The sequence below is a fragment of the Mirounga angustirostris genome, unplaced genomic scaffold (assembly GCF_029215605.1).
Source record: "Mirounga angustirostris isolate CCGP_5_RB_7025 unplaced genomic scaffold, mMirAng1.0.hap1 SCAF_1, whole genome shotgun sequence".
NCBI lineage: Eukaryota > Metazoa > Chordata > Mammalia > Carnivora > Phocidae > Mirounga > Mirounga angustirostris.
Window position 1 is genome coordinate 213,932,069 of NW_026991709.1, and position 21,540 is coordinate 213,953,608.

At 46.4% G+C, this 21,540-nt stretch overlaps 2 protein-coding genes across 4 annotated transcripts in view; one reads left to right on the forward strand and one right to left on the reverse strand.

Moving 5' to 3' along the window:
• The window catches only part of LOC123834268 (zinc finger protein 77-like), an 81,727-nt gene extending 67,151 nt beyond the window's left edge, over positions 1–14,576 (forward strand). The window contains exon 4 of the mRNA XM_064574833.1: positions 14,453–14,576. Within this exon, the coding sequence (XP_064430903.1) occupies positions 14,453–14,546 (94 nt within the window). The 3' untranslated portion in view covers positions 14,547–14,576. The remainder of the gene's footprint in view (positions 1–14,452) is intronic.
• Positions 703–19,513, reverse strand: LOC123834274 (zinc finger protein 555). Of its 3 annotated transcripts, none has more exons than XM_045863383.3 (5): positions 19,344–19,513; positions 10,255–10,381; positions 9,638–9,698; positions 1,825–9,240; positions 703–1,692 (listed from the first exon to the last, which is right to left on the reverse strand). In XM_045863383.3, exons 1-4 carry the CDS (start codon positions 19,344–19,346, stop codon positions 7,674–7,676), a joined length of 1,758 nt encoding a protein of 585 aa, XP_045719339.1. In that variant the 5' UTR covers positions 19,347–19,513; the 3' UTR covers positions 703–1,692; positions 1,825–7,673. The 3 variants fall into 3 exon arrangements, with proteins under 3 accessions (XP_045719339.1, XP_064430544.1, XP_045719337.1); XM_064574474.1 differs by having other exon boundaries at positions 7,485–9,240; positions 9,638–9,821; positions 19,344–19,512; XM_045863381.3 differs by lacking the exon at positions 703–1,692 and having other exon boundaries at positions 1,707–9,240; positions 9,638–9,821; positions 19,344–19,512.
• Between the last annotated feature and the right edge of the window lie 2,027 nt (positions 19,514–21,540).

A 21,540-nucleotide genomic window follows, 5' to 3' on the forward strand; every position in this document is an offset into this window, starting at 1 on the left:
TAAGTCAATGCTATGATCAACAAATGTTATGGGAGAAACCCTGAAATACATTTGTGCATTTGGCTTTCCTCTATTCCTCTAGTAGCTCATCATTAAGAAACTTCCCTGAGCTGGTGGCTATCCATTTAGTTTCAGTCCCAGAATGGACACTTGGATCAGAGCCAGTTCAGCTTCCTGAAAACCCACCACTTGTCACAACCCACACAAGCCAGACCTATGAACATGAAAATAAGTGCTTATTGCAGCATGTCATAAGCAAAATCTGACTAGTTATTTACACAGTTACAATAAATTACAAAATTTGCACGATTAACAAGATGTTGGACAACATATGCCATTTATTAAATAGAAATGGAAGGTCAGAGAAGGAAAAGAATTTATACAACTGACAAAGGATCAAGAAAGTCTTCAGGGCGCCTGGGTGGCTCAGTGGGTAAGCATCTGCCTTTGGCTCAGGTCATGATCCCAGGGTCCTGGGATTGAACCCTGGGCACTGGGCTCCCTGCTCAGCAGGGAGCCTACTTCTCCTTCTCCCTTTGCCCCTCCCCATGCACATGCTCTCTCTAATAAATAAATAAAATCTTAAAAAGAAAAAAAACCCCACAAAACAGGAACCTGAAAAAGAAGTGTCAGAGACCTGATATGGCTGGGGTTATGATGTTCCAGCCCCCCACTTCCCCCATTCCCACCCACCCTCCCCTCCTGCTGCTTTAGGATTCTTGAGAAGCACATTCATCACTCCTTTGGCCTTTTGTCACTGCTTTCCAAATGGAAGCTCAGGGAGGGCAGCGAAGGTGTCGATCTTGTAGATTGGCAGCCACCCTGTCCCGCACTGCAGTCCTCCCAGCAGCCCTTCCATATGCTGGTTTCATGTGTCCCCACACCCTGCTCCATCCACATTGGGTGGCCCCAACAACCTCCCAAAGACACTGACAGTGGGTGCCTTGGGGGTCTCAGGAGCTCGTCCCACACATCTCCCAGCCATAGAGGCACCCCTGCAGAATCGAGGGGGTACCACACTCCGAAGCCTGAGTGGTGAGGACTCCACCTCCCTCTTCTCATGGGCAGCGTTTTCCGCGTGTCCGCCCCACCCACATGCGCCTGCGTACTTCTGTACTTCCCCATAGGCGGCAATCCCAGGTGTCTCTGAGGCGCAGTTCTCAATGTGGTGCGCTGCATGCTGGGAGGAGTCTGAAGGGTGGGGCTCTGGGCATCTGCGGAGTCTCTTCCGGAGATCTCCATTTCCCACAAGCAACCGGGACTGAGACCCTGCAGAGCCCGGGTGCAGGCATTAGGAGAAATGCGCATGTGCTTTGGAGAGGTGGCGCTGGGGTCCGAGATGGGTGGTGGGGAGGCGGGAACTGAGGTGAGGAGTTGCAGTGCTCTCAGTGCCCATGCAGCCTAAATCCTCAGGCCAGAAGATTCCAGAACACTGGGCGGGTGAGTGAGGGGCAGCAGGTGTGAGTGAGCATGCACCTACCTGGGGGCCTTGACAAAAACGTCTGTCTGTGACTCCATTTACTGAAAGTAAACGCAACTGACTTGGGGAGCGCTGAGCAGATGCTCCTGCGGGAGTGGGGGCTGCCGTGGCTGTGGGGCACTTGTCCTTGTGACATGGGTTCTGCTGGTCTCTCAGCCCGGTGGGGCTGCCATGACGTCCCAACAGAAGTGCGGAGGCCCAATGACACCCACCTGCAAGAAGACACAGGATGGGGCTTGATGAATCCTAGGGCTGGATGGCCTGCAGACAGGCCCTCAATAGACATGATAATGATGAAGCCAAGGACCAGGATGTCTCCAGGCAGGATTTCCTTGGGGAGACACCTTTCTGTTGCAGACCACAGCATTCTCAAAAATCTGACTGGAGGAATCTGGTATAAACACAGCTTCCAGGAGCACTTGCACTTCTCTCCACTTCTGAGGGTAAAATAAGGGCAGATGTGACCATTGTGGGTGTTTCCTAACTTCAGTCTGAGTTCCAAAAAAAAAGGTATCTTAGCCCAAGTCCTTACCCAGTCCTTCACTTCTTAAGAATGATTCCAAAATAGTTCGGGGGGAAGGAGGTGTGCAGATCAAGGCTCAGTGGTTTAAATTTTCTCTTAGCAAATAAAGTTTTTGTTGTTTTTTAAAATTATTTTTAATATACATGCAGTAAAACTATTTTAAGTGTAGTTCTTTTTTTTTAAGATTTTATTTATTTATTTGACAGACACAGCGAGAGAAGGAACACACAGGGGGACTGGGAGAGGGAGAAGCAGGCTTCCTGCAGAGCAGGGAGCCTGATGCAGGGCTCGATCCCAGGACCCTGAGATCACGACCCAAGCCGAAGGTAGATGCTTAATGACTGAGCCACCCAGGCACCCTTTAAGTGTAGTTCTGAGTTCTCATAAATTCAGTTATACCAACAGTCAAAATAAAGAATACACCATCACTCTCAAAACAAACAAACAAACAAAACATAGGACATAGGTACCCACTTATTCTCAAATCCCCCATTCCTAGCCAGTGATCTTAGCTCCCTATAGCTGTCTTTTCCATGTCTTATAAGAGGAATGCCTGTATAGCTTTAGGAGTTTTTTTTTTATAAAATTTATAAAATTTATAAAATTTATAAAAATTTATAAAATTTGATGCCATATTTCTAAAACTCAGCAATTACACCTGCCTTCCAGTGTTCTAAACTTGTGACAATTCCCAGCAAAGACTAAGCACAGATAACCTTTAAACCTGGCTTTCGATTTTTAAGACCTACATGAGTTTGGGCAACTCTGCGCTCCCTGTGTTTAACTGTCTTCATCTGTGTGAGAGGAGGGACTAATGGGGTGGGAGGGTAAAATGAGATACAAATGATTATCAAATCACATTAAACATTCCACTCTTCTCAAAGTAAGACTTTCACTATTTGCAGATGACATACTATATATAGAAAACCCAAAAGACTCCACCAAAGAACTGCGAGAAGTGATTTAAAAAAATTCAGTAAAGTTACAGGACTTAAAATCAATCTACAGAAATCTGTTGCATTTCATACACCATTAATGAAGAAGCAGAAAGAGAAATAAGAATACAATCCCATTTACAATTGCACCAGAAAATAACAAGTTACTGAGGAATAAACCTAATCAAAGAGGTGAAAGACCTGTACTCTGAAAACTATAAAATGCTGATGAAAGAAATTGAAGATGACAAAGAAATGGAAAGACCATGCTCATGGACTGGAATAATTGTTAAATGTCTGTATTACCCAAAGTAATCTACACATTTAATGCAATCCTTATCAAAATGCCACCAACATTTTACACAGAACTAGGACAAACAATCCTAAAATTTGTATGGAACTGCAAAAGACCCTGAATAGCGAAAGCAATCTTGAAAAAGAGAAGCAAAGCTGGAGGCATCACAATTCCAGACTTCAAGTTATATTACAAAGCTGTAGTAGTCAAAACAGTATGGTACTGGCACAAAGGACACATAGATCAATGGAACAAAATAGAAAGCCCAAAAATGGATTCATAGCTATATGGTCAACTAATCTTCGACAAAGCAGGAAAGAATATCCAATGAGAAAAAGATGGTCTCTTCAATAAATGGTATTGGGAAAACTGGACCACTTACTTTCACTGTATACATATAAATTCAAAATGGATTAAAGACCTAAATGTGAGACCTGAAACCATAAAAACCCTAGAAGAACACAGGCAGTAACCTCTTTGACATTCACCCTAGCAACATCTTTCTAGATATGTCTCTGGAGGCAAGGGAAACAAAAACAAACTATTGGGGCTACATCAAAATTAAAACCTTCTGCACAGTGAAGAAAACAATCAACAAAACTAAAAGGCAACCTAAGGAATGACAGAAGATATTTGTAAATGACATATCCCATAAAGAATTAGTATCTAAAATATATAAAGAACATATAAAACTCAACAGTCAAAAACAAATAATCCAACTTAAAAATGGGCAGAAAACATGAACAGACATTTCTCCAAAGAAGACATACAGATGGGCAACAGATATGAAAAGATGTTCATCACTTATCATTAGGGGAATGCAAATCAAAAACTACAATGAGATATCACTTCACACCTGTCAGAATGGCTAAAATCAAAAACACAAAGAACAACAGTGTTGGTGAGGATGTGGAGAAAAAGGAACACTCCTGCACTGGGGGTGGGAATGCAAACTGGGCAGCCACTGTGGAAAAGAGTATGGAGAGTCCTCAAAAAGTTAAAAACAGCATTACCTTATGAACCAGCAATCGCATTACTGGATATTTACCCGAAGAATACAAAAATACTAATTCAAAGGGATACAGGCACCCCTATGTTTATAGCAGCGTTATTTACAATAGCCAAGATACGGAAACAGCCTAAGTATCTACTGATTGATGAATGGAAAAAGAAGATAGGGTATGTATGTGTGTGTATGTATATATATATATACATACACACATGCACAATGGGTTATTCAGCCATAAAAAAGAATGAAATCTTGCCATTTGCAACAAGGATGGAGCTAGAGAGTATTATGCTAAGTGAAATAAGTTAGTCAGAGAAAGATAAATACCATAGGGTTTCACTCATAGGTGGAATTTAGGAAACAAAACTAGCAAAAGGGGAAAAAGAGAGAGAAATCAAGAAACACACTCTTAATTATGGAAAACTGCTGGTTACCAGAGGGGAAGGGATGGGGGGGATGAGTTAAATAGGTGATGGGATAAAGAAGTGCACTTGTGATGAGCACAGGGTGATATATGGAAGTGCTGAATCACCACACTGTACACCTGAAACTAACATAACACTGTATGTAAACTACCAGAATTAAAATAAAAACTTTTCAAATAATTCCCCTCTTCAGGAGGGATGGGGTATTGGGTGATGGGCATTAAGGAGGGCACTTGATGTAATGAGTACCAGGTGTTATATTCAACTGATGAATCACTAAATTCTACCCCTGAAACTAATAATACACTGTATGTTAACTAAATGGAATTTAAATTAAAAAAATTTTTTTTTAATTCCCCTCTTCTCAGGCTGCCTGGGTGGCTCAGTTGGTTGAATGTCCAACTCTTGGATTCGGCTCAGGTCATGATCTCGGGGGTTGTGGGATCAAGCCCCGCCTTGGGCTCTGCACTCAGCGTGGAGTCTGCTCGTTCCTCTCCCCCTATGCCAACCCGTACTCTCTCTCAAATAAATAAAATCTTTTTAAAAACCCCCTCTTCTCAATAATGACTGCAGCTTTACCAATTTGTTTTAGTTGGCTAAATTCAATTATTTCTGCTTTTTTTTTTTTTTAATTCATGAGAGTCAGAGAGAGAGAGAGAGAGAGAGAGGCAGAGGCAGAGGGAGAAGCAGGCTCCTCACCTAGCAGGGAGCCTGATGCGGGACTCGATCCCAGGACCCTGGGATCATGACCTGAGCCGAAGGCAGATGCTTAACCATCTGAGCCACCCAGGCGCCCTATTTCTGCCTTCTACAATCACCAAACACAAACCCAAATCTGAAAATACAGCCTTCCAAACACCCTCTGCCTGATATATCCCACTGTCCTTCACGTGTTCCCTCAAATTGCTTGAATTCATGGCACCCAATTTTCATTGACAAGTGTGTTCCCAGTGGTTTGTTTAGAAAGCTTTGACAAAATCCCAGTGGTTTGTTTAGAAAGCTTTGACAAAACAATTATTTGAGGTTTTATTAACAAGGATTACGAAATTCGTTTAATAACAAATGTGTATGTAACAATAAAAATAAAATTTACATGACAAAATACCTTAAGTTGTATGCACCTGGAAATACTGTCTTGGAATGTATAATGCTTAACAAAATCACAGTTGATTTGGAATCCATAATTGCAATGGAATATTTTAATCTATTCTCTCAGTACATGACAAAGAGAGTACCATTTGGTAGTGTTATGGGCTGAATTGTCCACCAAAATTTGTATGTTGAAGTCCTAGCCCCAGTACCTTAGAATGTGACCTTATTTAGAAATAGTGTTGTCACAGATATAATTAGAGGCGGAGATACTGGGATAGGGTGAGCCCTAACTTGCTATGTGTGGTCCTTATAAAAAGAATGCCACACGAAGAGATAAACACACATGCATGCAGAATGCAGTGGGAAGATTAGTTACATTGCCTCAAGCCAATGAACTACCAGAAGCTAGAAGAGGGCTGGAACAGATCCTTCCCTAGCACCTTCAGAGGAAGCAGGGGCTGGCCAATACTTTGATTTTGGACTTCTACCTTCAGAATTGTCAGACCAAAATTTCTGTTGCCTTAAGCCACTCAGTTGTGGTCCTTTGTTACAGCAATCCTTAGGAAAGTAATACAGTAAATATACAAGTGATGTGAAAACACAGTGAATAGTGTATTTCTAAGAAATATCTACAAAAGATTGTTCTCAAAGACAAAATATATACTGTTTTTAATGACACACATAAATGTAACAGTGAAGCCCATATCAAGTAACAACATTGAGCTCTCCCAAAATCTAATACATGAAGGTGCTTTCTGTCACACAGGACTGAATGAGCACACTTTAAAATGCAATAGGTCAACAAAGTCCCACGTGTTGTTTGGCTTTGTAGTAGCTTTTGTGGCAGAATCCGGATCACAGAGTCACTAGAAGTATTGAAAATAAGGTGTTCACTAGACAAATTAGACCTTATACACATATGTGAAAATCTAGAGAAGAGGGGAATCACAGCATCAAAGATCACTGAACGTGAGTCTGAATGAGTGGTCTAGAGAACACATCAGAGTTGGTAGGAATATCCAAATTGTGAGTGCAAGACCACACAAGTGGATCCTTGATACATAGCTCATGGAGATATTCATGGAAGCCTACAAAACTCTGAGGAAAATGGGAATCGAGCACGTGGCATTTTTTTTTTCATGATACCCTTGATTGGCAGGGCCAAGATCAGGAAAACGGGCTGATGTCCAAAAGCCCCTTTGCATCACTCACACTTTAACGTGTCCAAACACAGAAATGGCTTCTTCATTTCTGCCTTCCAAATCTCATGCGAAGTTAGGCTACTGGTAAATTTGACATGATCATAAAGGGATGGGAAATGTAGTTCCCAACATTACCCACATTGACAACACAATGTAGAGGAACCACCTCAAACTCTGTATCCTATAGCTCATGGTCACAAAGTAGCTTTTCAGTAAAAGCCTACTGTCCAATTTCCAGTCACAAGCAAGGACAAAGAGCAAAGGGAAAGGGTTGAAAATGACAATTCACACAAGACTATGCTTTTCAAGAACTCTGCACAATTACAAATGTCTGCAAACTATTTGTAAAGAAAATGCAGTAACGTTCCTCTGGCCAAAATAAATAGATTCTCAGTAAGGCAGAAAACATATAACGGGTAATATCCAGTATCTGCCACGCTAAGCTAGTAAGAAAATCCCAACAAATACCAAAATGCCATTGTTCCAAAAACCCCTTCAAGAATTCAAAGAAATTAAAACTTACCTACATATTAAAAATACACTTCAAATCACCATGAGTCCAACAAACCATAAAGGTAGCAGGTTTATTTATGGAAATGTAGGGAAAAAACACCACCTGCAAAATTTGAAATGACAGCTGAAAGAGTACTTGGAGCGCTATCTGTAACAGAACTGGAGATACACGCCCCAAAGGTCCACTTTGATGAGGTACTCACAAGGGCAGTACCATATTTACGGCTTTGATAAGATTTCTCTCCTGGTGTGGATTTTCTGATGCATGAGGCATGAATTCCTTTGCAGGAGAATTTCCCGCATCCCCCAAGCAGTGTCTCTCTGTGGTGTGTATTCGTACATGTCTTCTTAAGGACGAGGAACAACTAAAGGCTCTCCCACACTCCTTACAGTCATAAGGTTTCTCTCCAGTGTGCACTCGCATATGTATCGGCAAAGACGATGGCCATTTGAAGACTTTCCCACATTCCTTACACTCATAGGGTTTTTCTGCAGTGTGTGTTCTCACATGCTGTTGCAAAAGTTCAGGCCAACTGAAAGCCTTGCCACATTGCTTGCATTCGTAGAGTTTCTCTGCGGTGTGCCTTCTCATATGTTTTTGTAAGGATATGTGGCAATAGAATGCTTTCCCACATAGCTTGCATTGATACGATTTCTCTCCAGGATGCATTCTCACGTGTTCCCGAAAGCAAGCAGACAAATTGAAGGCTTTCCCACACTGTTTGCATTCATAGGGTTTCTCTCTCGTGTGTGTCCTCATATGTCTTCTTAAGGATATGGGCCAGTTGAAAGTTTTTCCACACTGATTGCATTCGTAAGGTTTCTCTCCAGTGTGCACTCTCATGTGTCCTCGAAAGGATGAGGGATGGCTGAATGCTTTCCCACACTGGCTACATTCGTAGGGTTTCTCTCCACCGTGAGTCCTCTCATGTCTTCGGAAGGACTGGGGATAAATGAAGGTTTTCCCACATTGTTTGCATTCATAGGGTTTCTCTCCAGTGTGAATCCTTTCGTGTCTCCGGAAGGACTGCAGGTAAATGAAGGTTTTCCCACACTGTTTACATTCATAGGGTTTCTCTCCAGTGTGTGTTATCATGTGCCTTCGAAAAGCTGAGGAATAACTAAAGGCTTCTCCACATTCCTTACATTTATGTGGTGTCTCCCCGGTGTGTGAGATCATGTGTCTTCGAAACGTTGAGGAATAGCTGAAGGCTTCCCCACATTCCTGACACTTATAGGGCTTCTCTCCAGTGTGTGTTATCATGTGCCTTCGAAAAGTTGAGGAATAGCTGAAGGCTTTCCCACATTCTTTACATTTATAGGGCTTCTCTCCAGTGTGAGTTCTCACATGACTAGTAAGACTTGAAAAATCAATGAAGGCTTTCCCACACTGCTGACATTCGTAAGTCTTCTCGGCAGTATGGATCCTTATATGCCGGTTGAGGGACGACGTACGAGGAAAGGTTTTTCCACATGATTTACACTCATAGGTTCTCTCTCCGTTGTGGGTCCTCACGTGCATTCGTAGGTGTGATCGACAACTATAGGCCCGCCCACACTCCTGACACTGATACGGCTTGTATCCAGTGTGCATGGCGACGTGACTCTTGAGGGAGGAATGAGGCACAAAGACTTTTCCATATGCACTACATCCATACTCTTTTACTCCAGTATGAGTTTTCTGGTACAGATTACGATTTGGAATCTGACCGGAGCCTTCCCCATACTGATCATTACTTTCAGAGAGTTTCTCCACCACATGATTTCTGTGAAGAATGAGAAGCATGTTATCATCAATGGTTTGATTAATGGTTTCTCACTATTTACTATTAAGTATTAGGATTACATTTTCATCAATTTCAGTGAATGTGTAGGCTTTCTACCCTATCTGACCAAGCAGAATAAACTGAATATCATGGAAGGGAATTCAACCATAGGAATTATGAAAACGGTGTTTCTTAAATGTGGCTTTTCCTCTTAATTGTTTTCAACTGAATTATGTTTTTAACACTCAACATATTTGAGGAAATATTTCTGTAAAAATTCTCAGGGAATAAACAAATCTGATCTAGGCTCCTATGGGTGTTTGCTTTGCTTTTTCACGTTCATGACATACTAAGATTCTCCCCTGGAACACTGCTTTCTCTTGTGAGTGCAACTCACCTCAGATGTCTCCCCTGCTTTGTGTGCTGATCTTCAGTGCTAAATTCTTCCCAAATTTTCCCTAAAACAGAGGCCCAGGAATCATTTCTGGTGAACTTTGCTATTTTATGTTCCTTGAATATTTTATTCCCATAAACATCCTGCTGAGAAACTGACCCACTGGCTTTAAATTGAGTCTCATCATCTGAAAGCAAAAAGGGAACAAGTTTTAAAGAAAGAAGGTACGTGTTGGTCAAAATGACACTGAGGAGTTTAGCTGGGTCAGGACTTCACCAATAACAAGTACAAGGGGTCAAGGTGGTAAGCAATTTAGTAAACACAGAATTCTCATAAGATTACATAAACATCACTGGGCTCCTTAATGACCCATGAAATCTATTCACTGATGACACACAGGGAGCAGTAGAGATAAAAATAATAATAATAATAATAAGTTTAATGCAGAGATTCTCCTTCTCATGCAGAAACTATTTGATTCTAGCTCTACGGTGGTTGTGACCCTGTCGGTCTTACTAATAATGTATCCCTTTTCCACAATCCAAATTTGGAAACAGGCTTGATGTGCAAGAAATGCTTGTTCTCTAAAAGACTAAGTGAAGGAATGAGGTCATTCTTACCCACTGAGGCCAGGTTTTTCAAGTTTTCCAGCATCACTTCTCTGTACAGTTCCCTCTGAGCAGAATCCAGCAAAGCCCACTCCTCCAGGGTGAAGTCCACGGCCACATCCTCAAAGACCACTGAGTCCTACAACACCCAACAGATGTGCAGAAGGAAAGCTGAGACTCACTGAGTAACCAGATTTGATTCATAGGAAATTCAGACAAGACTCTGTGGTCACCTAACCTCTACTCTATGACTCGATCATCAGATCTCTTACTCTGTCCACACTTATATCCTCACAAATTTAATAGCTCCACCATACACTGAACCTATCTTTACACTTTTACTGCAACCAAATCAAGTCTCATTCTTCTTTTACCAAAGGTTCAGACCACATTGGAGAATTCACAGAAATGCTCTAAAAATGAAACAAATATTTGCATTTTAAGACCCATCGATCCCTTGTGACACAAACTACTTTGGCTCCTTCCCTATTATGCGCCACATCACTAAACACCACATCAAGAGCCAGGTCAAACCTGGGTGAGGTTTTATGAAATAAGCACACACTGAAGGACTGGGAACTTTTCCTTCCATTCCCCTCACCAAACCCAAGAGGCTTACTGGAATCCACCTGCAGCAGGGGCCAGCTAACCATATCATCTTAAAGAACTCCAGGCTGTAAGTAGACTGTTTCTGCTGGCTAAATGATAAAATTCCCTTGGAGAAGTCTTCTTAATATATTTGTGTAATACAGGAATGGGATAGAAAGTTATTGAGAAGTCAGAGCTCAGGAAAGAGGACACCAACGTGAGAACTCAGTGCATTCCCTGCACTCCTGAATCTCAGTGCACCTGCCCTACATAAACACATACATACACACACACACACAGGGCAAATGTAATATGACGACAAAACAGCTCTTTCCACCAGAACCATGGAGGAGTATTCTTGCTGACCTTGAGGATAAGGTTAAAAGTCCCACCCTGCAAAGGAGTTAACTGAAGTCAAAAATATCTGACAGTGAGTTTGCCCAAGATTATAAAATACATAAAGGATTAAGCAGTGCCTTCCTACAAAGGAAACCCTCCCCCATATCAATTTCCAGGTAGAAGCGGTCCCCCAGACATCATCCTTCAGGCCGTACTCTCAATTTCTCTCCTTTCCATGTCCCTCTGTGTCCCTGTTGGGTACATGAGCATGTCAGCCCCCCTCCCCCAGAGCACAGGAACCACTGAGCTGCATGCTTCCCTTAAACCCTGATTTTTTAAAAAGCTCCTCAACCCACAGACATCCATGAGCACGAGGAAATACTCATCCAACGATTCTGATGCCAGAATTTACCTATTCAACAGGGTAGCAGAGTAACAGGAAAACCCCTACTACTGGAATGGGGACCAGTGGGAGGTTCCCAAGTCAGCTGAACTGTTCTTCATTATCTGTAGTGCTTCTTCCAGTGAACCCCCACACCTAGTGTGCAGACAGCGTGACTTTCAGCCTTATCCTTAGACACACCTCCCAGCAAGGCTGGTGTCTGGGAGCCTGGGTTTCAGGCTTCCCACCACCCTGACTGTATTACCCACTGTGGCTAAACCACTGTGCCCATGACATTGTTAATACTGAACGTGCCTTCCTTCTGGGAGTCTGGAGCAGAAACCCCAGGCACCAAGTCTCTGATGAGCCTCCCTGGTAGACAATATTCCATGTGTTGCCATGACTTGTTGCTGGGTGCACGCTGGGTGGCTCTGCCAGGAAAGAACTCTTAAAAACCTGCACTCGGTTTCCCTCAGACTTCTCCCCATATGCCTGTTCCCTCTGCTAATTTTGCTGGGTGTCCTTTTGTTGTGACAGATCACAGTCCTAAGTAAAAGTATAAGCTAAGTTGTGGGGGTCCGACTAGCAGGATGCAAGGGTGGTCTTGGAGACACCAGTCACAGTTGGCATCAGAGGTGGAATTTGCTAGAACACCCCTGACTCACTGAAATATAGCAAAAGCATGTTTGGGAAGAGGAGGGGGGTTGGGGAGATGGCGGAGCTCTGGAGCCCAGGGGGCTCGGTCATCTGTGGTGTGGACAAGCAGCTGAGCTGTGAAGCAAGAGCTGACAAGAGGTAAAAATGGGGGGGTGCCTGGGTGGCTCAGATGGTTAAGCATCTGCCTTCGGCTCAGGTCATGATCCCGGGGTCCTGGGATCAAGACCCGCATCCGGCTCCCTGCTCCGCGGGAGGCCTGCTTCTCCCCCTCCCTCTGTGTCTCGAATGAATAAATTTTAAAAATCTTAAAAAAAAAAAAAAAAAAGAGGTAAAAATGGCGGGTCCAGCTCCAGGAGGCCTGGCGCGCTGGATAGACTGGCTGCTTCTGGCCACGCTCTCTGAGCGAGAGAAGAAAAACAAAGCACAGCTTCGGTGAGGTCTTTGATTTTTGTTCACTCCTCCAGGCAAGAGGAGAAAAGGCCTCCCAAGTTACCAAGGTAAACTATGGATGGGCAAAAAAAATATGAAAAGTTTGCACTGCATTGGGAGAAAAAAAATAGTTAAATCAGCTTCTAGAGCTGGAGCAAACCTTTCAATAAACCAAGGGCCTAGTGGGCAGGGATCCTCTACCCTTTCTTCTCACCTAGTTGCTGCTGGGCTGCCAGAGCCTCCTGACCTGCACACGCGTTCAAGCCAGGACCTCCCCTGGCAGCTGTAATGTTACCCCTGTAAACGCTGATTTACTACTAGGGCCTCACTGTGGCTCAAACTGTGTCTCCCAAAAAAGTATGTTAAAATCCTAACCCCCCGGACCTATGAATGTGACCTTACTTGGAAATAGGATCTTTGCAAATGTAACCAAGTAAAGACGAGGTCTTTAGGAAAGGCCCCAATCCAAGCCGACTGGTGGCCTTCTAAGAGGAAAATGCCACGTGAAGCCGGAGACACTCGGGGAAGGTGGCCACATAAAGATGGGATGCAGAGATGGAATTCCACTGTCATAAGAAGAACGCTGGGGGCCACCAGAAGCCGCGAGATGCAAAATCCTCCCGCCACCTCCTTCTGGACTTCTCACCTCCCGAACGCTGAGTGAATACGTTTTTAAGCCACCCAGTTTATGGCAATTTGTTATGGGAACCCTACAAAACTAACACAGGCTTTGAATGAATTTGTGATGAGGGGCGCCTGGGTGGCTCAGTTGGTTAAACGACTGCCTTCGGCTCAGGTCATGATCCTGGAGTCCCGGGATCGAGTCCCACATCAGGCTCCCTGCTCAGCAGGGAGTCTGCTTCTCCCTCTGACCCTCCTCCCTCTCATGTTCTCTGTCTCTCATTCTCTCTCACAAATAAATAAAATCTCAATAAATAAATAAATAAATAAATAAATAAATAAACAAAATCTTCTTAAAAATTGTGATGAGAAAAAAAGGGGAAGGGGATTTTTTTACTTAAAATGGTTCTGCTTCATGACTACTGCACCTGCCCGTAAGATAAAAGCTGACACAGGCGGATGTGCGTGTAATCTCCTTAAATGCCAGAGGGACCATCCCCATCAGTGCACAGAAAGAAGTGCTGACAGGACACGACCCCCTTGTTTGTTGCCACTGGTGCAGGGAGTGGAAGTTAAATTCTAAGTCTTAGAAACAAGTTTAGGTCTCTGTAACAAATGATTTTTTACTGAGTTTTTACCTACCGGAGGTTCAAAACAAGAGGGAAACAGTGAAGAGACAGGCAATCTCTACCTGGAGATACACTTTGGGAATTTTAAGTGCAAGTCGTCAGCTCGTCGGAGGGCTCTCAGGAAACCCTATTTCTGACGACCGTCAGACTGATGACTGCCCAGCAGCGGCTCCGGTGGGTTGGGGAAAGTCATCCTTGCACCTCGGAACACAACTTTCTGACCCTGCAGTGTCTCGGCTTTGCTGCTGCTAAGAAAGGCCCCTAGTGATTCAGGGAATGCTGAATTCCGAACTGTCTGAACTTGACCGCAAGCTCACATTCCACGGTGTCCACAACGGGAGGCTTCGGCCTTAGCGCACACCGTACTGATCCAGAAGCAGGTATCAGCTCCACGAGGCTCTGACTCTGGGAATACTGCAGATTTAGGACACTTCCCCAAGATCCTAAGCTATGAAAACCTCGGGGTGGTCCGTCTGGGTCACTTACAGTTGCCAGTGAGGAAGGCCTCATTCTCCGATGAGACCATCTGAAATCAAGCCCTTCACTTCTGTTTCTTTCCACACAGATCACCCCCAGACACCGTCCACACTGGCGAGCGGGACAAGCTAGTAACGTGGGCAGGCAGTCCCTCCGAACAAGGACCAGACCGAATTACTTAAAATCGGCCTGCTGGGGGCCTGCTGACCGGGCTGCCTCATGCACATCCCATCGGGACACCATCTTATCCCCGGGAGACACTCAGGTCAGCTGCAACCTACAGGAATGGACACCTGAGGCCAGGTGGAAAAGAATACAGAAAAATAAAACAATACAGAAATTTTGACGATGAAGCCCCCTAACATTCTAAGACCTTTGCCTTTCTGGTTAATGGGATTTACTTGAACTGGGCAAGCCCAGGACCCCCTACAGGGCATACTGCAGACCTGTCTCACCCAGCTGCAAAGGGAACTACGGATGATAATTGCTGTAAGGAGGTCTCATCCAAGGGCCAAAGGAATGTGCTGTTGAGAAGTGACAACTGAACAGGCCTCAGTGTCCTTATCCTTAGAAAGTCCTGCTTCCAAGGTTGGCCCTTGGCTGGTTCAGAGGAACGTGGATTTGGGGAGGCTTCCCACCACACTGCTAGGAGAGGCTCCTTGTGTCTTTTTCTGCAAACTGTGTCTTGTGCTGAAGACCAGCTTTCCTTCTGGGAGTCTGGAATCCTGGTCCATGCTAGGCAAGGACCTGCCTCCATGGTGGCAGATGTCTCCATGACCAGCCCCCATTAAAAGACCTGCTAACTGAGTCTCTCATTAGCTTCCCTAGTAGAACATTCCACATGTGCCGTCATGCCCGGCTGCCGGGGGAACTCAGCACAGCCTGCGTGATGTCACTGGAGGGGACCCTTGGAACTCTGCACCTGGTCTCCTCAGGACATTTCCCCTCTGCTAACTGTGCTCTGTATTCTTGCGCTATAACAAATCAGAGCCGTGAACACAACTACATGCTGGGTCCTGGGAGTCCTCCTAATGAATCTCTGAACTGAAGGGTGTCTTGGGGGCCACTATAGACTGAAAGTTTTTGTGCCCCCCCCAAATTCATGTTAAACCCTAACTTCAATGTGACAGTACTGGGAGGTGGGGGCTCTGGGAGGGGCTTAGGTCATGAGGGTGCAGCCCTCACAAATGGGATGAGTGCCCTTATGAGAGACGCCAGAGAGCGCCCTTGCCCTGTCCTCCACATGAGGAAACAGTGAGGAGACCACTGTCCATGAACCAGGAAGGAGGGCCTCACCAGACACCAAATCTGCCAGGGCCTTGACTTTTGACTTCCCAGCCTCCAGAACTGAGAGAGACAAACGTGCATTGTTTATAAGCACCCAGTCTATGGCATTTTCGTTATAGCAGCCCCAACAGATGGAGATAGGGACTCCCAACACACCCAGCTGGAAACCATCAAATACTTTAACACAACATTAATTTTTTAAATGTGCACTGAGGGGGTGCCTGGGTGGCTCAGTCGGTTACCCATCTGCCTTCAGCTCAGGCCATGATCCCGGGGTCCTGGAAGCCAGCCCCATGTCAGGCTCCCTGCTCAGCGGGGAGTCTGCTTCTCCCTCTGCCCTCTCCCTGCCGCTCCCCCTGCTTGTGCTCTCTGTCAAATAAATAAATAAAATCTATATAAAAAATGTGCATTGAGAACCCAAAATATGCAAAAGACTCTGCAAAAAGCTTTGTGCACATTAGCGCATGTGTTCCTAGGAACTCTGCAGAGCAGCTGGGCACGCTGGTGCAGAGCAGAGGGAATGCAGAGCAGACTCCTCGAACACCCGCGCTTGCACACAGAGCTCACAGTGGTTCCGCTGTTGCGACTGGTGTCTCCCGAGGTGGTAAGGAGACACACCGATCCTGCAGAGCCCCGTGGGGAAGCTCATTCCACTCTCACATGCTGTGCCCTGCGCCCAGCTAGGACTGCTCTGAGGGTCCGACTTCTAGCTCCTCCGTGGAGTAAGATGCATTCCGGTTGCAGTTACACAGGTCCTTGTACTGGTACTAACAAAACAAAAATCCTGAACCTTGTGGATTTAAATTCTCTTGGGGGAAAATAATAAATAAGCAAACCAAATATAAGTACTGCGGAAAACGTGCCACAGCAAGGGGATGAGGAGGGATATGTGTATATTTACGTGTGTGTTTGTATGTACGTTTATCTATATCCGAGTTGCCACGGACACAGACACATAGGAATGACTGGTTGGAGGGCGGAGGAAAGGAGAGCAGAAAAGTAACTATTTGAGATTGTACTGCAAATGGACACCTAATTGCTCAAAAATACATGTAAGTACACACATATAACAATATGCACACATGCACAGAAGCATATATGCAGAACTATAGATATACATATAAGTCTTTATATACTTCCACATACTAGTTACATCTTGAGAGTGAGGGGACCTGACCCTGGGGATCACTCCAAGTGGGGTGTCTGGTGTGAAAGTTCTACATTTAGGGTTGAATTTCATTTCACAGAGGATTATTTTTTAAGGTATCTGTCAGCTGTACCTAGGTCATTTGCATTTTCCTGCGCCGATCCTATATTACACAAGAGAAAACTCTGAAATCTATTCATATGATTTACCTGTAATCATCGTAAGAGTTGCCAAAAACCATTTTATAATATTCAACAGTCGTACATAAAAAATCTTACCACCGGGAAATGATGGTAACTAACATGCCTAACCTGATAAGGGAAAACCAATAAAAGAATGTTCAAAACAGAACAAGGAATATATAAATGGTATGAAGCTCACTGTTTTCTCAAAAACAATTAGGTAGAAATCAGGTATGCCCAGCTCCTCACTGTTAGTCAACATTATACTAGAGATCCCATCAGTACCACCAGGAAATAAACAAAGGTAGAATACTAGAAAAGAAACCCTTGCCTTCGTGTCTAAACCTAAAAACTGTATATACAGGACACCTATGGAACAGAAATGACAGTCACAGAGTAAGATTTTCAATAAGAATCCAGGATAAAACTTCAGTATAAACCCAACTTCATTACCTAATTTTTTAAAAAGATTTTTTATTTATTTATTTGACAGAGCACAAGCAGGGGGAGCGGCAGAGGGAGAGGGAGAAGCAGACCCCCCATTGCGCAGGGAGCCCGATGTGGGACTCGATCCCAAGACCCGGGGATCATGACCTGAGTGGAAGGCAGACGCTTAACCGACTGAGCCACCCAGGCGCCCTTTCATTACCTAATTAATAGAAACAGCAAGTTGGAAAATATATTTTTAAAAAGGTAACACATACTATGGTAAAAACCAAATTTCATTAGTATTAAATAAGTAAAATGAAGGCTATTAAAGAACCCAAAAGGAAAAATTTGAAAACATTAAGGGTAATACCCCAAACGAAACAAATGGAAAGAAGGCACACATTCTTGGGGGGGGCGGGCTCGGGGGCTCACTGTCACTAAGATATCAACCCTCCCAAGACAGACCTAGGGTCTTCAAAAAATACCATTAAATCCATAAACCAAGGGACGCCTGGGTGGCTCAGTCTGTTAAGCGGCTGCCTTCGGCCCAGGTCATGATCCCAGGGTCCTGGGATTGAGTCCCACATCGGGCTCCTCGCTCAGCGGGGAGCCTGCTTCTCCCTCTCTGTCCCTCTGCTTGTGCTCTATCAAATAAAATCTTTAAAAAAAAAAGAAATCCATAAACCAAGTGTGGTTTGGGGGGCGGGAGAGGGGGCAAGACAAATACCAATTTTGCAAACCTAATAGGAAGAACGAACGTCCAAAACCAGGCACCATGTTCTAAAGAACAAGGCGGGGCCTGCCCACACCCAGCAAGGATTTGAAAGCAAAGACACTCCTGACCTGATGAGATTCACAGAGACACCGCCTAAATCGATGGCTCCGAGCCTATGGATGGGGAGGCTTGACTCACAGCGCACAGCCCCCGAAGAGCGCGACAGTGACAATCTGATTTCCAGATGAGAAAGGTGCGTATTAATAAATGAACTGCAGCCAGTGGACTGTAGCTGAAAGCAAAGTGTATTACGGACAACAGGACACAGTGCTGCCCAGAAAAGAACAGCCTGGGCAATCTCCGTGACTCCCAGCTGACCTCCCACACTTTGGGGACAGGGATTCGTTTCTCCGAAGCCGCACTGGAAGGGAGCTCTTTCTCTATTTCGGGGACGTGCTTTTCCCCAGAAGGGCTTTCACGGGCAGGCCCTGGGATTCCAATGGTCCCCACTCAAAGGCACTGACCTGAGAAACTTACTCCGCGCCGGGGGCGGTTTAAAAAGAGTGTTTAACGCAGGGAGCGCAAGACATTGCCTTGCTTTTCTGACATTCACTCCGTTGAAAACAGTTCATCTTCGCCCTCACGCTCCATCAATTGACTGGACTGGACATTTGCTCCAACACTGCGGCTCCGCTAAGTGGACACAGCTTTTCGAGGGGACGCCCCCGGGCGTGTGTCTCCAGGGTCTCGCGCGGCCGGCACACAGCGCGGGGCCCCTCGCCCAGCGCCCCGAAGTGTCCCCCGAACAAAGGGCGCCGGCCCCGGGGCCCCCGCGCGGTGCGCGCAGGAGACACCACCAGCCCTCCGGGTGGAGAGCCCAGCGGCAGGAACCGGTTCTCCTGTCCCGCAACACCAGCGTCCAGCCGGACCCTGGTCCCAGGACTGAGAACCGGAGTCGGGGTGACCCGGGGCCGAGGGCCTGCCAGGGGGTCCCCCGAGCCCAGGGCCCCCCGCAGGTCTCCCCACACTCCTCGCCCGCCCCCCCACTGCACCCCGAGGCTGTCCTCGGGGAGGAGCCGGCCCAGGACTGAGAGTCCCCGAGCCCTCAGCCGAGGGCGGGGACTCGGGGCGGGACCCCCGGGCCCGCGGCCGCAGGAAGCCGGTTCCGGCCGGTTGGAGCCAGCCCCTCCCGGTCTCGGCCCGGGCCGCGCGCACTCACCATCTCGCGGCCCGGCTCCGAGCTTCCGGGCGTCCTCCCCGCGGGCCCGCGGGCCGGGCAGGTGAGAGCGGCGCGCACCGGACACCTGGAGCCGCGCGGGGGAGGTGCGCGGGGGCGCCCGGGCCGGCCCAGAGCCACGTCCACGCGGCCTCGAGCGCGCCCGCCCCCGCGTCTGATTGGACGGTGCTCGGGCACCTCCCTCTCCCAGGGCCTCCGATTGGGGACTTCTGCAAGGCCCGCCTCCGGTGCCCCTGACTGGGCAGTGCTCGGGACCCGCCTCCTTGATTGGCTAGCTCTCCGGGCACCGCCCAGGAGTCCTGATCGTCCTCCGAGAACCGCCCCTTTCGTTCCGATTGGACGGTTCTCCAGGGCCACGCCTCTGCACCTGAGTGACAGGCCGTCCGGACACACGTGGCTGACCCGCCCGCTCCGGACGCGCGCTCCCAGCGGAACCTCCTCCCGGCGCGGCGGGTCCGGCGGCTCCCCCGCCCCTCGGCGCTCCGCCCGGGTCCTTCTGCTGGGTTGGGAAGTCCTGACCCGGTGTCCCCGCGGAGCGCCCCTTGTTGGAGCCGGACAGGAGCAGACGGGACCGGAAGGTCTGGGGTCGAGGTCACCGTGGCCCTGTGCTCTTTGTTTAAGAACAAAGACCCTCCTCAGTGACGTCACCGCATGGGAGGCCCAGGGAGCTCGGGTTTCACGGGTGACCTTTGACACCGGGAGCCCCGCCCTTGACCCCCCACCCCCCGCTGGAGGTCAGCAAACCGGGTCCACGGGTCCCGGGCAGCCCTTACGATCCGCAGGTGCAAGTTCTACGCTGCTAGGAAATTTATTTCCAGGCAGGGTTTTGATGTGTCCCCAGGAAATTTTTCAATATAAAATGCTGTGATGTCCCTAAGGTAACTGAATTCCTATGTTAACTGAAAACGAAATAGTTTGTGTAACGCTTTGGGATGGACTTGAAAACCCTTAATACCTTTAATAGACGTGAGCTAAACAGCCAAGGCATCTCATACGCCTGCTCATGTCAGACAGCACTCTAGGTTGAGACTAACTGGACGTCCAAACTCCGATATCACTTGTTTGATTTACAAACAGAATTTTTTAAAAAGAGTTATTTACTGGGGCGTCTTCCGGCGGCTGGGGTCGTGATCCTGGGGTCAGCATTTGGCTTCTTGCTCTGCGGGGAGCCTGCTTCTCCTTCTCCCTCTAACTGCTGCTCCACCTGCTTGTGCTCTCTGTCAAATAAAATCTTAAAAAATAAAATAAAATAAATTTATTTATTTATTTTGAGGGAGGAGGGGCAGAGGGAGAGAATATTCAAGCCGACTCCCACCCAGGGTAGAGCTGGCCCTGGGGCTCCATCTCAGGATCCTGAGATCATGACCTGAGCCAAAACCAAGAGTCAGGCACTTAACCGACTGAGGAACCCAGGTGCCCCTGGAGTCATCAACTATTAAAAATAAAGTATAGGGCACCTGGGTGGCTCAGTCGTTGGGCGTCTGCCTTCGGCTCGGGTCAGGATCCCAGGGTCCTGGGATCGAGCCCCACGTCGGGCGCTCTGCTCGGCGGGGAGCCTGCTTCTCCCTCTCCCACTCCCCCTGCTTGTGTTCCCTCTCTCTCTGTGTCTCTCTCTGTCAAGTAAATAAAATCTTTAAAAATAAATAAATAAATAAAAATAAAAAAATAAAGTATGATTATATACTTTTTTGCTTAATAAGGATTAATAGTGAATACCAAGTTTCAATAAACCATGAGATATAGAAGTCTGCCTTAGGACTGGGTCCGGGCTTAGTCGGCCTGCCATGTGTTCAGATAAATATCCTATAAGCATCACTAGTAAAGGACATGTCAGGGGCATCTGGGTGGCTCAGTCGGTTAAGCGTCTGCCTTCGGCTCAGTTCATGATCCCAGGGTCCTGGGATCGAGCCCCACATCAGGCTCCCTGCTCCGCGGGAAGCCTGCTTCTCCCTCTCCCCCTCCCCCTGCTTGTGTTCCCTCTCTCGCTGTGTCTCTCTCTGTCAAATAAATAAATAAAATCTTTTTAAAAAAATAATAAAGGACATGTCATTTCATTTCTTAAGGTGAAAAATGAGGCTGGTCTGTGAATTCTCCACAAAACATTCACTGCAACCAGAGAAAAAGGTAAAACTATAGTAACCAGAGGGAAAAGAAGCGTGAGTCAAGGTATTTAGGATGT